The 14,414-nt window shown below is 49.2% G+C and overlaps 1 protein-coding gene across 4 annotated transcripts in view; it reads left to right on the top strand.

The window, feature by feature from the left end:
* The first annotated feature begins 467 nt into the window (after positions 1 to 467).
* MYH10 (myosin heavy chain 10) overlaps positions 468 to 14,414 on the top strand; it is an 85,852-nt gene continuing 71,905 nt past the window's right edge. For all 4 annotated transcript variants that reach the window (XM_088176465.1, XM_088176462.1, XM_088176464.1 and 1 more), the window contains exons 1-2: positions 468 to 530; positions 2,928 to 3,304. In XM_088176465.1, the coding sequence (XP_088032591.1) occupies positions 2,960 to 3,304 (345 nt within the window). In that variant the 5' untranslated portion in view covers positions 468 to 530; positions 2,928 to 2,959. The remainder of the gene's footprint in view (positions 531 to 2,927; positions 3,305 to 14,414) is intronic.

The following is a 14,414-nucleotide window of genomic DNA, read 5'->3' as shown; positions in this document are numbered from 1 at the left end:
GCCCGGCTCCGATCGCGCTCGCATTCCCGGTGGCGATGCCTGGGACACGGACAGGGATGGGGACAGGGACGGGGCGCGGGGGCGCGCGGGCGGGTGCGGAGGAGGCGCGCGCCCGCCGCTCGCTGCAGCACCGGGGACGCGCCCCCGCCGGCCGTGCTGCAGCGGGGAGCGGGGTCTGCCGTGACGGGCGTGGCGTTCGTCCAATCAGAGAGGCGCTGCGGTGTGACGAGAGCCAATGAGCGCCTGGGGGGCGTGACGCGACGCGGGGGCGGGCCGGCCCACGGCGTGCGGAGGTTGCTATGGCTGTGGCCGGAGAGCGGCCGCGGCGCGGACCAATGGGAGCGGGGGGAGCCATTGACGGACGCAGCTGCGGACCAATGGGCGCGCGGCGCGCGGCGGCGGGGGCGGGCGGTGCGGCGGGGGGCGGTGGGGCCGGCGAGGCGCTAAAGGAGCGCGGCGGGCGCGGGGCGGAGCGGGCGCGGCAGAGCCGGCGGGCGGCTGGCGGGCGGGCGGCGGCCGGCGCTGCACAGGTGAGGCGGCGGGGCCGGCGGCGGTGCCGGGGCATCGGGGGATGGGGGGGCGGCTCGGCGGGGGCCCGCCCGCCGCGGGGGTGTGGCGGGGGCGGCGGGCCCGGCACACAAAGACCCCCTTGTTGGGCCGCCCGCCCGCGCCGCCTTCCCCCGCCGGTGCCGGCCGTAAGAGGAGGGGGCCGTTTGCGGCCATTTTCTGCCTTCCCCGCGGGCCCCGGGCGGGGGGCGCGGGGTTGCGGCCGCTCCGGGCGCCGCCGGGCCGAGCTGCGGCCGCCTCTTTGTCCTTCGGGCCCGGCGAGGGGCAGCGCGGCCGCGGCCCCGGGCGCTGCTCGGGCCGCCCGTGCCCCGGGGGATGCCCTGCCCCGCCGTGCCCCCCGCCCCCCTTTTGTTCACAACGGCTGTGGGGTATTTTTAGGATTTTTTTTTTGCCTTTATTCGCACGTCGTCTGTTGGGAGTGCTGGATTCCTGCATGATAAATGTGCTCATTTGTGTGTTTCATTTGAATGCCATTGTTAGCGGAGGAGCCCTGGGTAGGGTGAGCTGCAGCTTGCTTTGCTTCTGCAGAGGGTCTTTTGTGATGGGCTTTGTGGGATTGGAATCCCGAGTGGAAGAATGGCCCTGAAAGTGCTCATGATCCCTCGATGTTTAGTTTTATCCTCACGAGCTGCTCTGAAGTCAGTTATACCATTCGTGCATGCACTCATGTATGAATGCATTCATTTCGGTGTTCACCCTTTAATTCCGCTGGGGAGCAATAATGGTTAATTTTGTCGTGTGAGCTTTATTTGACCTTCAGGTTTCGCTGCCTCTCGGTGTGTGAAAACGGAGCCCTGGCTGCCTTGGGCTGTGTCTCACCTGCCCAGGGAACGCTCAGGACCTGGCACCGAGGGGCATTGGCACGCGAGGGTGGCACTGCCGTGCCAGGGCTTTGTTGGAGCTTGGGCTGGAGTCTGGCACCGTGGGGACAGTCACCTTTGTCACTTGGGCTTCAAAGCTCGGTTATTTAATCTGTGGGCTTCTCCAGCCAAATGTGGCATCCATTGACTAAACCTTCTTTTTCCTGGTGAAGGAGTCCAGCTATCACTTAAGGTGTCCCCTCCACGATTCCATCTTTGTTCATGTAAATTTTCTCTGAGAGGCTCTTCTAAAATACTTCAAATGTTGAGTCATCATATCTTGATTTGAATTAAGCCATCTGTGCTAAGGGATCTGCTCCTCGCACCTCGGAAGGGTGCAGTGACTTCAGGCTTGCTTTCCACTGAAGTTGGACAATGTAACAAATCTCTGTGCCTTAGATTGAGACACAATTATCCTGTTTAATTATATGCTCTTCTCAGGAAGGTTGGGTTGCAGAACTTCCATCAGGGCGCGTGCCATAGTAGGAAAGGTGACAAATGCAGTTCGGGAACCTCCCTGGCTTTGTTCCCAAGCTGACCTTTGGGTTACTTGCTGGAAAAGGATTCCATAGCCAATGGAAGATGTTGTGTGCTACAAGCCAAGACGTTTCAAGTCCTGAGTACGAGGGGTCAGGCTTTACCTTGGTACTCTGTGGGCAGTTTCAGATGGATCTGCCAGCTCCAGGAATCCTGGCTGTGATGGCAAGGGCCTCTCTTGGAGAGAGGCAGACAGGTGAAATGAGCGTGCAGGGGCTCTTGTCAGTCAGTGTTTTTCTTTCTGCTTCAAATTACCCGTGGAACTGTTGGAAAATCCAGCACCATTCCTTTCAGTGTTTTGAGCCTTAAGGTAAACTTGAGATATTTTTTGGAATATGGTGATGTCAGCACTCAGGACTGAGAACCAGGAGCAGGCTGTAGAAATGCAAAGCTTTTCAGGAAGAATATGAGCAAGATTTAGCTGCCTTGATGGCTTGCAGAAACCCCAAGTGTCCCAAGTTCTTGTCTGTAGTTGAAAATCCACATTTTAAAAACTCATCCTTGCTGCCTTCTGGTTTCTGCAGCAGAATCCACTGGGTGATTTTATAGGTTTGTATCTATCTCTGTATTTTTGTTTTCCACTGTTCCATCACCACTGAGTTTACTGCCAAGCTTTTGCTCTGTTTGCTCTTGTTCCTTATCTAAGCCCAGCACACAGGTGCTTGTTTGTCGTGCCTGCAGCTCTTGCTGTGGTGTCTCTCCCTTGCTGCTGCACAGCTGGGACCAGTCCCTGCTGGCTGTCCTGCACTGGCTTTGGGTGACACTGGGCAGGGCACTGAATTTTGTGTGGCAGAGGTGTGTGAGCAGGGGCTCGGTTGTGCAGCAGCTTCTGTGGGAGTAATGCCTGATGCTGCATGTCCCAGAGAAGATATTGGTGATGGATGATTGAATTGCTGTGGCACGGATCAGGGTGAGGTTGGTGTGTAACCTGTGTGCTCCTTGCTTTCCCCTCTCTGCTGGCAGGTGACTGGGAGTGTTCACCTTCTCTTGCCGGGATGGCGCAGAGGTCGGGGCAGGAGGATCCCGAGCGTTACCTCTTCGTGGACAGGGCTGTCATCTACAACCCTGCCACCCAGGCCGACTGGACTGCTAAAAAACTGGTGTGGATCCCTTCGGAGCGCCATGGCTTCGAGGCAGCCAGCATCAAGGAGGAGAAAGGGGATGAGGTGTTGGTTGAACTGGCAGAGAATGGGAAGAAAGCGCTCGTCAATAAAGATGATGTTCAGAAGATGAATCCTCCCAAGTTCTCTAAAGTGGAAGACATGGCAGAATTAACCTGTTTAAATGAAGCCTCTGTATTGCATAATTTAAAGGATCGCTATTACTCTGGGCTCATCTACGTAAGTATTAATTATGGGACCCATTCTGGGTGCTAATTCAGCTGACCTTACCTGATTCCCATCCCTGCTGTTAGAGTAGGTCTTGTCTTTGATTTTGGCAACCTAAGTACTTTGTATCCCCAGCATTTACATTAGTCCAAAGTCTTTTTCCGTGCTGTGTACAGGTCAAGAACTCTATCATAAAACAAAAACTACAATTCAGTGAACATCTTTCAGGCACAGAACGTGAAATGGCAGCTTGGGGGGCTTTGCTGGTGCTGCTCCTTGGAGTACTTGCCTCCTGCTGAACTGATCCAGTGAGCAGTGGCAAGTGGCTTCCTTGAGCTGAGGGAGGTGACAAACTCTCACTGCTGGATTGCTGTGTTTAACTGCACATGTGAATGAGCACTTCTCTTGCTAAAAATGTCAATAAGAGTCTCTGCTGGTGTTTAGAAGATGAAGTTTGAGAGTACTGGGAGTGCAAAATGTCTTTTTGGAGCTGAATATCAGCCTAGTGGCCAGGAAGAGATGTGTTCAAGTGCTTAAAATAAACCAACAAGATAAAGCTTTTATTTTTCCAGTGGTTTTGAAGCATTAATTGAACATCTGGCTTATCACCATCTTGCTCTGGAGCTGGGAATCACAGCGCCCTTGGTGCTGTGTCTGACCCTGCTCCTCCCTTGGGCTCTGTCCCAGGTCTGTGCCTGTAGTTGGGAGCAGCTCCTGCTCTCTTGGCAGACTGATTGCACAGTGACTTGGTGGGTCAGGGAGTCAGGAACAGCTACAAGGAGACTTTCTGTCTCAAAAGACACTGGAACATCTGCTTAAATGCTCGGTTCACTTTAGAAACACTTAAAGCTGAAATCCATTTTATTTAGTCCTGATAGTTGGCTCATTTTCCCCTCCATCTGGGGATTAGGGGTACATTTTTAGCTTGCCCCTTGATAATACTAGGACTTATTAAAAATGATATACAACTGCAAAGTGATTTTTTTGTATTTGTGTCTTTGTCAGCTTCCTTTTCCAAGGCCTTACACCAAGGTGCTCACAGCAGAGCTGGGTGAAAAATACTTCTGGAATGATTCCTGCATAAGGAAACTAATTGGATAATTAATGGGAACTGGATTGAAAACTAAAAGTAAACAGGTTGATAGTTTTCAGTCTGTGTATCAATCCTAATTACGGCTGTTAGGAAATTCATTACCAGTGTTATAGCCCTATTTCATTATGAAGGTTAAAAAGCTGCAGGCCTTAAATGTCACAGCAAGCTCTAGTGCAGGGACTGCAGGCAGCAAACACAGCACAGGTATTTCTAGGGGGTGGTGGCAGAACTGGCACTGTGTGCACAGAGGCTCCAGGACAGGACTGTGTCACTCTGGGTGACTGACAAACCTCCCTTTGTGAGAGTGACTGCTCATGGATGTGCAGTTTGTGAGATCCTGCAGGTGACTGACCTTTGCTCTCTTCCCAAAAGGATTCATTCCTTCTCTGTTGAGGCAGACTGGAACTTGTTCCTTGGCTGTGTGTGCTGCCACACAGGGGGATCAGTGCATGTGGATTTTGTGACAGATCTCCCTGCCCCCAGCTGGGAGAATTTGGTTGGCCCAGGATATGTTGGGCTTTACTGGAGGCCTGGGTTACAGGGACATTGCTGGAGGATGCTGCTCTTCCCAAGAGCAGTGGTTCAGTGCAGCTGTAAGAATTGGCTTCTGGGCTGAAATGAAACCTGGCTTACTTGGTGAAGGTGTGGAGAAGAGCAGTGGTGAGATGTGTTGAGGACTGGATGCTGCAGAGATTCACAGGCCAGAGAGACACTGCAAGAGCTCCAGCTGTTGGGTTTTAGCATTGGGGTCTCTATTGGGCATCCCTGAATTTCATGGATGTGGCACTGCTGCTGGCACAGCCTAGAGCCATTGCCCACAATTCCTGTTTAAGGAAATTTGCCTGGTGTAAGGAAAAGAGCCAAAGTGAACCGAGCTGAAGTGAGTTCTGGTGGTCTGGCCATACTGACAGGAGCTGCTTAAGGGTCTGTTTTGATTATTGACTAGAACTCCCATAATAAACAAACGAAAATTGTGTGTTTTGGTGTTGATGTCAAGCAGTTGAGGTCAGGAATTTGGTGTCCTGGAATTTGCCAACAGGCAGCATGGAGTGTTGCCTTTCTAGGAAGTGGAAGATGCAAGAATGTCAACTGGAGTAGACACATGTTTGCTTTCAGTCCCTAGAAAGGAAACAAACGAGCTGAGGGATTTGGCTGGTGGGTCCAGTCACCTGTCTGTGATCTCCAGGGCCAGATGACGCTGCTGCAGGAACAGGGAGGCTGACTAAAGCCCAAAGTGACCTGGGCAGTGATGCTCACTTCCAAGAGTTTCATGTAACATCCAAGTAGGGATGGCGAGCAGGTTCTGGAACTTGCAGCATCTCTGTTGCCTGCCAAGTGCCATGATCTCAGGCTCTGAGCATCACTGCTGAGCTGTGGGAGGTGAGCACAAGAGGAGAGCATGGAACATCAGGGGCTTGTAAAAGCATGATGTCAGTGCTTGGTCCTCTCTTTCTGGGGTCTGGTCGTGGCAATACAGAACATGAAAAGGAACAGGACTTGTACAGGAACTGCTGGGAAGGGTGGCTGGAGTGTAAATTATGGTGATCCCAGTTTTGCTTTGGAGGTGAAGCAACTTTAATTTCTTGCTCCACTTCTAACATCTATTCCATTGGTTGCCACAAGGTTCATTTGGAGTGTAAATTTGGTTCTGTGAAGGTGCAGCCACCTGCAGCAGGTAGTTTGGTTGTTGTTTCATTGCTTCTGCCTTTTTTGGAATTTTCACTCTCCCTTGTGTTTCATAGCTGAACTTGCCCAAATCCTGTGCTTTTCTAGGGATATCAATGTTTCTTACATACCATTTGAGTCCCTAATGCTCTAAATTGATCCTTCATATCCTGCTGGAGTGGATTTTAGTTCCTGTAAATGCTTGTGAACGTTGATTCTCCAGCTTCAAAACGGAGCTGTTGTGGCTGCCCTGCTTTGGAGTGGCCAGCTTTAATCCTGGCTTCTGGCTGCATTAGTGACATCCTTCAGCTGCAGATCAGGAGCTGGAGCTGGTTCACTGGGAGGGCACCCAGGAGGAATACCCACAGGCTTAGGAGGTGCTTTGAAGATCTGGAATAAACATGATTTTGCTCAGACTGGTTTTATGGTGGTTCTTGAATATCCTTATGCAGTGAACTGAGTTCCAGGTGACTTTCTGGGGGTGTTGGTTTAAGAAAAGTTCCCTCAGAGGTTTAGGGTCACTGAGGCCTGTACCCTGGGTGAGGAAACATCTTTATTCTTAAAAACCTGTGTGTGAAATGCCACTGTGGAGGCTTCTAGATATCAGCCCTAGAGTTTGGTTTGTGCTCAAGTTGTGTCTGCAAAATACGATTTCATGGGAAGAAGTCTTTGGATCAGACGGTGAGGTGGAGAAATGAAATCCACTGGAAGAGTGGATGGTGAGAGTCCCTCAGCTCTGCATGCTGCTTTTTCATTCCACACTTCATTCTTTGTCACAAGCTGTAAGCTGTGATAGGCAAGATTACTGCTCCAGTAATAGGTTTCCCTTCATAGGGTTTGGGGTTTTTTATGAACCACCTTCCAGCCTTGTCATGTTAGTCCTTTTTTCACTTTAAGAGCAAGATGACTTTTCCTTTTGAACTCAATACAAATTTTAACACAAACTATGCCACTTTTCCACAGAAAACAAAGTGGTTCCTAATCACTCTAAAGAATATTTCAATGTTTGTTAAGCATCATTCTGGCTGTAGATTTTGTAGTATTTTGGAGTCAGAAAACACTGGAGTGGATTGGGTTGGAAGAGATCTTAAAGCTCATCTTGTTCCAGCCCCTGCCATGGAAGGGACACCTTCCACCAGAGCAGGTAACTCAGAGGCCCCAACCAGCCAGACTGTCAAAAAAAGCATGAACAGCACTTCTGTTGATGAAAAAGCAGGTAATTGCATGCATCAGGAATGTAAAACCTCACTCCTATTTCCATGGAAAGCAGTTTTTTCTTGATATTGCAAACCCTGGCTGGAATTGGAATGAATAAACTACTAACTGTTAATACTTCTAAGTCAGGGCTAGGTGACACTTTTGCCAGCAATTTAAAGCTCTTTTAATGGCAAGAAAGACTCTTCAATCCCACTTTTAAAATGTATTTTGAATTTAGAAACATTGCCTTATGTACCTTTTGTAGACAGAAATACTCTGTCAAACCCAGTGGGTCTCTCAGGCTTGCCACAAGGTTCTGATTTTCCAGGGAATCCAACACCTGAGCTGCAGCTGGCTGTGTTTTACTGGTCTGACTGGTGAGTGCAGGTGAACATCTGAGCAGTTCTGGGATAAATGGCACATTTCCCACTCAGTGGGTCTGTAAACTTTTGAGTCTTGAGTGCCTTTTCTAAGATGCTCTGGCAGGACCAGAAGTCTGTTGTGCAGTCAGAAGTTGCCACTCCTGTACCCATTGCAGTAGGATGGGATGAAGGAATTTCTCACTCAAACACAGGGGGTAATTAAAAACCAAGGTATTCCAAATTCAGTGGGCTTTATGGTGGTTTATTTTAAGAAATGTTGCTGTTGCCACCTCTGTTGTTGGCCCAGCTTTCCTGGAGAAAGGCTCTTGCCCACAGGTGCTTGTGTGGCTTTCAGGTTCCCCCATAAATCATTGCAGCTATTCCTTAACTGCTTCCTGAGCTCATTCAGTCAGGAGGATTAAAATGAACAGAATTTCTCAAACTTGACTCCGTGCCAGTGTCCAGATGGCCTCTTGTGACTGCTGGGGGATGTTGGGGAGCCCCCAGGCCACGTCTGGGGGCTCAGGTAGGGAGTGGCAGGTGGGGCCAGGTGCCCATGGTGTGTGTGCTGTGAGGAAAGTCAGGTTAGAGCTGATTCATTTGCTGTCCCTTGAGGAACAGATTCAGCTTCAGAGTCCCCCAAACTCCAGTGCACTGTGCATTATCTTCCCTGCCCACTCCCCCGTGTTTTTTTAAGCCAAGACTTTTGAAAAAGCGTTGGAAGCTGTTTATGTGAGGCTTCGAGTTCCTGGAAGCCTCCTGCTGGTTCTGCTCTCCTGGCACAGGCCTGCTGGGTTTTCTTTCCTCCAGTGAAGTAGAAAATGTGCTCGCTATTGTGCAAGTGAAATAGTGCAGCAGGTGTTTGTTGATAATTGCAAGTGTTACCACTGTAATGGGTCTGCAGCCCTGTTATTTCATTTTTGAGTGCACTTTGCATTTTATTGGAATAGAAGAGGGAAAGAATGAGAGCTATGCCATAGTCCCCAGTTCCAGAGCCTGCTGTGGGTGGCAGCTCTTCCAGCCCTGCACTGGAGGAGCTGCCTTTAAGCTGCTCCTTCTGTTAAGCTGCTGCCTCCTGTGAGGCCTGAGTGTAACCTAGAACAATCTGTAGTATTATATAAGCATCTGTGTTCTAATTGCTTTAACTTTTCTGCTGGTCCAGTTGGGAATGTTTCACGTTACTGAGTGTCAAAGATTGGTATTAAAAGAAACCTGCAAGAAACGGAGTTGGTTACTTAATTCTGTCTTTTTTCTACCACAAACCAGTCACTGGATCTAATACCCAGCATGTGGCAGAAGAAATGCTGGGTTTCACATTGGTGGAACTGCTTTGACACAGGACCTTTTTTTTAATATTGACTCTGATTTTTGGAAGGTTCATAGATGTGATCAAGTTGAGGGAACTCTGTGCAGGGTTAGAAGTGTCTGAGGGACTTTAAGGAAGTGAGTCAGGCGAGCAGAGGTATGAAAAAGTGCTTGTTTTTTGTCAAACTCCGTGTTTTTATTAAAAAGGGTGGATTAAGAGTGTAAGGAGGAGCAGCAGTTTGCATTGTTCACTCCTGCCCAAGTGCTCAGGTGAGTGCCTTGTGCTGCAGGACAGCCCTGCAGCCCCGTGCCTGTGTCAAAAGTGCTGTCTGTGGAGCAGTCAGGCTCGGACATGCAGCTCTCCGGAGCCTTGTGGAAGGACATTGCACTGCTCTGCCTGCTGCAAGCTCGGCTCGTGTTTGGGCTCTGAGCAGTTGCTGTGGCTGAGGCACTGTGAGCCCAGGCTGTGACCCTGAGCGTGTCTGTGTGAGAGGAGGAGCTGGCAGGGCACTGGGGTTCTCTCTAAACACTTCACCTGCAGGCTAGGAATGTGGGAATTCAGCACTGCTCAGCCCCAGCTGTGGAAAACATTCACAGACAAGTGTGAATTCACATCTGTCCTGTGGGCTGAGCTTTTCCATTCCTACCTGGTGTAGGTGTTGTGCTCCTTCCCTTTCTCATTCTCCTCCTGAGCTGCCCTGAGTAAATCTGTGGCTGTCATCCCCCAGCCTCTCTGACCTGCTGTTCCTTACCCTTGTTGAACACCCTTTGATTCCAGTGTTTGATTCCAATTCCCAGGGCACAGCCTCACCTTCATCCCCTATGAGGCTGCCTGCCCTTTAAGGCTTGAATTGAATAATTTCAGGGAGAAAAGCTGCTCTGTGAGTAAAACCATGTATAGTTCAGGGAACTCAGAAGGGCTTGGAGTGTGAAAGGTGAGTCTGTAACCTCAGGAAGTAAAACCAGGCAAAGAAAATGCTTTGTTGAGGCAGTTTATCAATTGGAGAGTGTGGTCCACTCCATCAGTTATGGGATACTGCTTAAAACATGTATTGCTTGCTGGGCTGGGAATGGCTGGTTTCTGTTTCAGGAAATAATTAGAGCTGTCTAGATGCTTACTTCAGCTAAATTATTTATGTACTAATAGTGAGTCCGTCACTTTTTATATTTGAAGAATTGGAGATAAACATTGAGCCTGTGTTCTGGGGTGATGCAAAGTGATTGTTACAGATGCCTAAACTGTACCTGCAGTTTGCAGTGAACATCTGAACAGTTCTGGGATAAATGGCACATTTCCCCCTCAGTGGCTCTGTAAACTTTTGAGTCTGAGTGCCTTTTCTAGGATGCTCTGGCATGACCAGAGCATCTAATGTGCTCTCAAGAGATGTTTTAAAGAGGCCTCTTGATGGCATGGCAGAAGAGACCAACCCAACAGCCACAACAGCTTGTTCCTGGCTATAGGAACTGCTAATCCAAGGGATAGCATCAGCCTTTCTACCCTGAACTCCTCCTGTGTATATGCACAGGGACAGGCTGGTGTGGTTTTAAGGGAAGACAGGCCATGAAAGCCACACTCCAGATGAGGAGCCTGAACTCCCAAGTGTTTTCCCCTGGGAATAACTCACCCTGCTTGCCAGTTCGCTCACACCCACCTCCCTCCCAGGATGTAGGGATGGAATGGAGTTTGAAACAGGCCAGTGCCAGGATCCTGAGCTCTGCAGGTTGGGACAGCTTACCAGAGCCCACATTACTACATGATAAACTACTGGATATAGGCTGGAAGCATCTGGAAACCTTTAAATTGCACTTTTAGTGTCCTGAGCGGGAGCTTGTGTAACCAGACTCTGTCAGAGCTCTCCTTTACTGTTTGTGCCTGGAGAGAGCATTCCAGGGTGTCCTGTGGCTGTGGGTTGGTGCTGTGTGTTCCTGGCTAAAACAGGAATGTGTTCTAACAGCTGATCCATTAGCTCAAGGTGAATCAGCATCTTTGCTTGCCTTTCAATTCTTGGTGTGCACATCCACCTCTGTCAGCTGAAAAATGAATGAAGGCTGGTTCTCCATCCAGACTGGGCTGTTACTGGAGCTCACAGTGCTGATCCCAGCTCTCATTCCCACCTGACAATTCCATCAGAGTCCACATGCTGCAAGACAGAGTTCATTAAATGGGGTGTCCATTTGTTAAACAGATGTTTATGTATTCCTGATAATTCCTCCTGTGGCTGCTCACCAAGAAGATTTTTTGAGGGGTTTTAAACAATCTCTACTTCTCATGTGTTTGGTTTCCATGCACAAAGCCCTTTCCTGCTTTTTTAGGCACAGTGATGCACTGTGAGACTTGCAGTTATAAAACAGCTGTGAGGGATTTTGGTACCATTTGCCTCCCTCCCAATTCAATTTGGCTCATTAAAAGCATCCTTTCTGTGTTTCTCTGCCCGCCAAGCCATGAAGACAACCCACCAATATGTTCATATATTGCTTTCTGCAATAGATGACAGTCAGGAAATTGGGAAAATTCAGTTCCATCTTCCTGTGAATAGGAATTAAGGCTGTGCAGGGTGGTGCTGGTTTGAAAAAGGTCTCATTTTGAAGATCTGCAGGGAAGCAGCAGGAGAGTGACCTGGGTAACATATTCAGGAAAATCAAGGTGATGGAGTTCAAGGTGCTACATGTAAAGAACTGTCATGGTACGGAGGGAATGGTCTGTGATAAAAGCCTCTCCCTTAAATTTAGTTTCAAATAAATGAACTGGAAAAATGTAGAATTTTGTGCTTCATAATTTGTAATTTGGCCCCATTCAATATAGAGCTTCTTCAATGAACCCTTTTCAGTTGCTCAGGATATTTGTTGGTGTTCTCTGCATTGGTTATGTTGGGCTTTGCTTTCCAGGTTCACAGGTTCATCCAACCGCTGCTTCAGGAGATAGCCTGGAAAGGCTTTGGGTTAGGTATTATCAATAGAGGTCTGAGGGGTTGTTAAGCTTGCTCTTCTAGGTTATTAATTCTTTATGTAGCTAAAATAGTAACGTTTACTCCATGTAAGTACTGGGGAAATACACTTAAGATGCCAAAGTAACTGGGGGGAGGAGAGAAGGAAAATCTTCAAAGAACTGTTATCCCAGCACTTAAGATTTTTTTTTTTTTTTTTTTTTTTTTAATTACTTACCAGATCGATTTATTTATGTCTGGGGAAGGGCAGTGATTCTGGGAAAAAAAACAACAGCTTTCCTTTGGGAACTTAAAATGCCAAAACAAAGTGAAAGTTCTGGATGAACTTGCAGAGAAATCGAGGTGTTGCTGCTGAAAGAGGGTCACCAATGGGTTTTGTAGTAATTCCCTTACAGCTTAACCAGTCTCTGGTTTGGGAGTTCTGTCCTTGCTGAAGCTGAGTGGGGAAAAAGCAGAACAAAGCTCAGGGTGCTGCTGGGTGAGTGTCAGCCCTCGCAGGGGGCAGAGCCCTGCTGGCCTCAGCACCTTGTGTGCCATGGCACTGCTTAGGGCTGTGCTGGGACACGCTGGGGTGGCCTGTGCCTCTGGGAATTGCTGTGCCAGGCCCAGCCCTCCCCTGCAGTCTGCAATACCAGCTCTGTCCCGAGCTGTGGCTGCTCCGTGGCTCTGAGCTGTGGTTCTGTGCTGGGCTTGGCAAACGTGCTCTTTCTTCTGGTTACCCTCGCTGGAAGCCAGGCTTGTGGCAGTTCTCAGAGCGTCCGTGTCACTGCTGGGGGTGACAGATGGATGTGGGTGACCTCAGCTGAGCCCAGGGAAGGTCTCTGGGAAGGGGTGCCCCTGTTCAGCAGTTCTTTGGCTCCTTGGATGGTTGTACCGAGCAGTTAAAATAACTGTCCTGCCTTCCCTCCCTTCCAGTCTCACCAGTGGCCATGAATGAGTTTGGGCAGGGAGCTGCTGCTGTTCCCAGCCAAGTCTGTGTGCATTTGTCTGCAGGAGTGTCCAGGTCAGTCAGTGAGGGCAGGAGCACTGATGCTGGCAAGAGGGACAGTGGTAGGAAAGGAGGCTGGGGAGGAGCTGCCCACTTGCCAACAGCCCCATGTTATGTTGAGTTAATGACTGATAAGTTGTTCTTTATGCTTGGGTCAGTTGCCCTGATAAGATCTGTTTCCTTTCTCTTGAGAAATAAATACCTTGTTTAGGTGGTAAGGGCCTGCAGTTATCATCCAGCAGATCTGACCAAAGCAGAGGGAGCATTTTCCTGCAAGGACATAAGATGTCCCTATGTCAGGATATCTGGCTTCAAACCAAGTTCTTTTTCTTTGCTGATGGTGTTCCTGGACTCAGTTCAGAGAACACCTTCTGCCTGTCTTTCCAAAAGCTGGTGGAGGTGTAGAAAGAGCAGAGGGGCACCTTTTCCTCCAAATAAAATCTTTTATAGTTATAAAAGAAAAAAAAGGCAGATTGGGACTATGAGCTACTGTATTCATACCACTGTAGCAGAAATACTTTTTAAAATGGACAAATGTTATATCCTGAGTGACCTGCTCAGCTGTTAATGCTTTCTGCTTATTCTCTCCATTCTTTTTCTCAACCTGCAAAGGTAAGAAATATGGTTTTCCTGACATTCACAAAGATACTTCCTATTTCTGCCAAACCTGGTCTCTCTTGCTCACTTCCTGAGCTTGTAAAGATGGGGATTTCAGCAGTGACCAAAAGGAGCACACTGTCCAAGCACGTGAGGAGATAGCAGTGAATGGACAGATTCTGTTTTCTTAAAAGCAGTCAGTTGTGGTTGCTGCTGAAAGGGCTGGAGCCAACCAGATTCCTTGGATAGGGAACACCCCGGGAGAGCTGTGCTGTGTGCAGGGAGCAGTGTCTGTCTGAGCTCAGCCTCTGATCCCGAGCCAGGCCAGGCTCATCTGTCCCTGCCTCATAACCCAGTGTCCGTGGCTGCCCGTGCTCCTTCTGCCAGGGCTGTTCCTGTCATAACTCCCTTGGGAGAGCTGCTGGGGAGCAGGGATGGAGCTCAGGAGGAGCCTGTGGTACTTGGATCACAGGGAAATGCACCCCCCTGGGCATTGCTTCAGTCTGGGCTCGCCCCTGGGACACTTGAGGCATTTTGGCTAAACAGAAAAATCTCAGTGAGATCAGCAATGTACAATTGGAGCTGGTTCCTTGGTATTCTGGTAGTGGAGTGTCAGCTCTGAAAGGAAAGTGTGAAACATCTGCAGGGCCAGGTGCCAGGCTGTCCCTCAGCTGGGCTGGGACAGGGGAGGGAATGGCCCCTGTGTGGGAGTGAAAAGGGATGAGCAGGAAAGTTATGAGACAATAACAGGATAGCAGAAATAATGGTGGTTTGAAATAGGCTCTTCCCTCAGCTGGATTATTTACCAGAGCAATGGATATTATCAGTTCCTTCAAAATGAAAATAACTTGGAATGCACATTTTACTGAAGGAGTTGAACATCAAAAGGTGTCCACAAAGCTGGAACTTGGCAAACGGAAGAGAGATTTAAATGTCTGTGGGAAAGAGATCAGATACTCCTCTTCAAATT

This window comes from Sturnus vulgaris, chromosome 20, assembly GCF_052056855.1.
Source record: "Sturnus vulgaris isolate bStuVul1 chromosome 20, bStuVul1.hap1, whole genome shotgun sequence".
Lineage (NCBI taxonomy): Eukaryota > Metazoa > Chordata > Aves > Passeriformes > Sturnidae > Sturnus > Sturnus vulgaris.
Note: the sequence above shows the minus strand (reverse complement) of the source record. Positions and strands in the feature narration are given on the sequence as shown.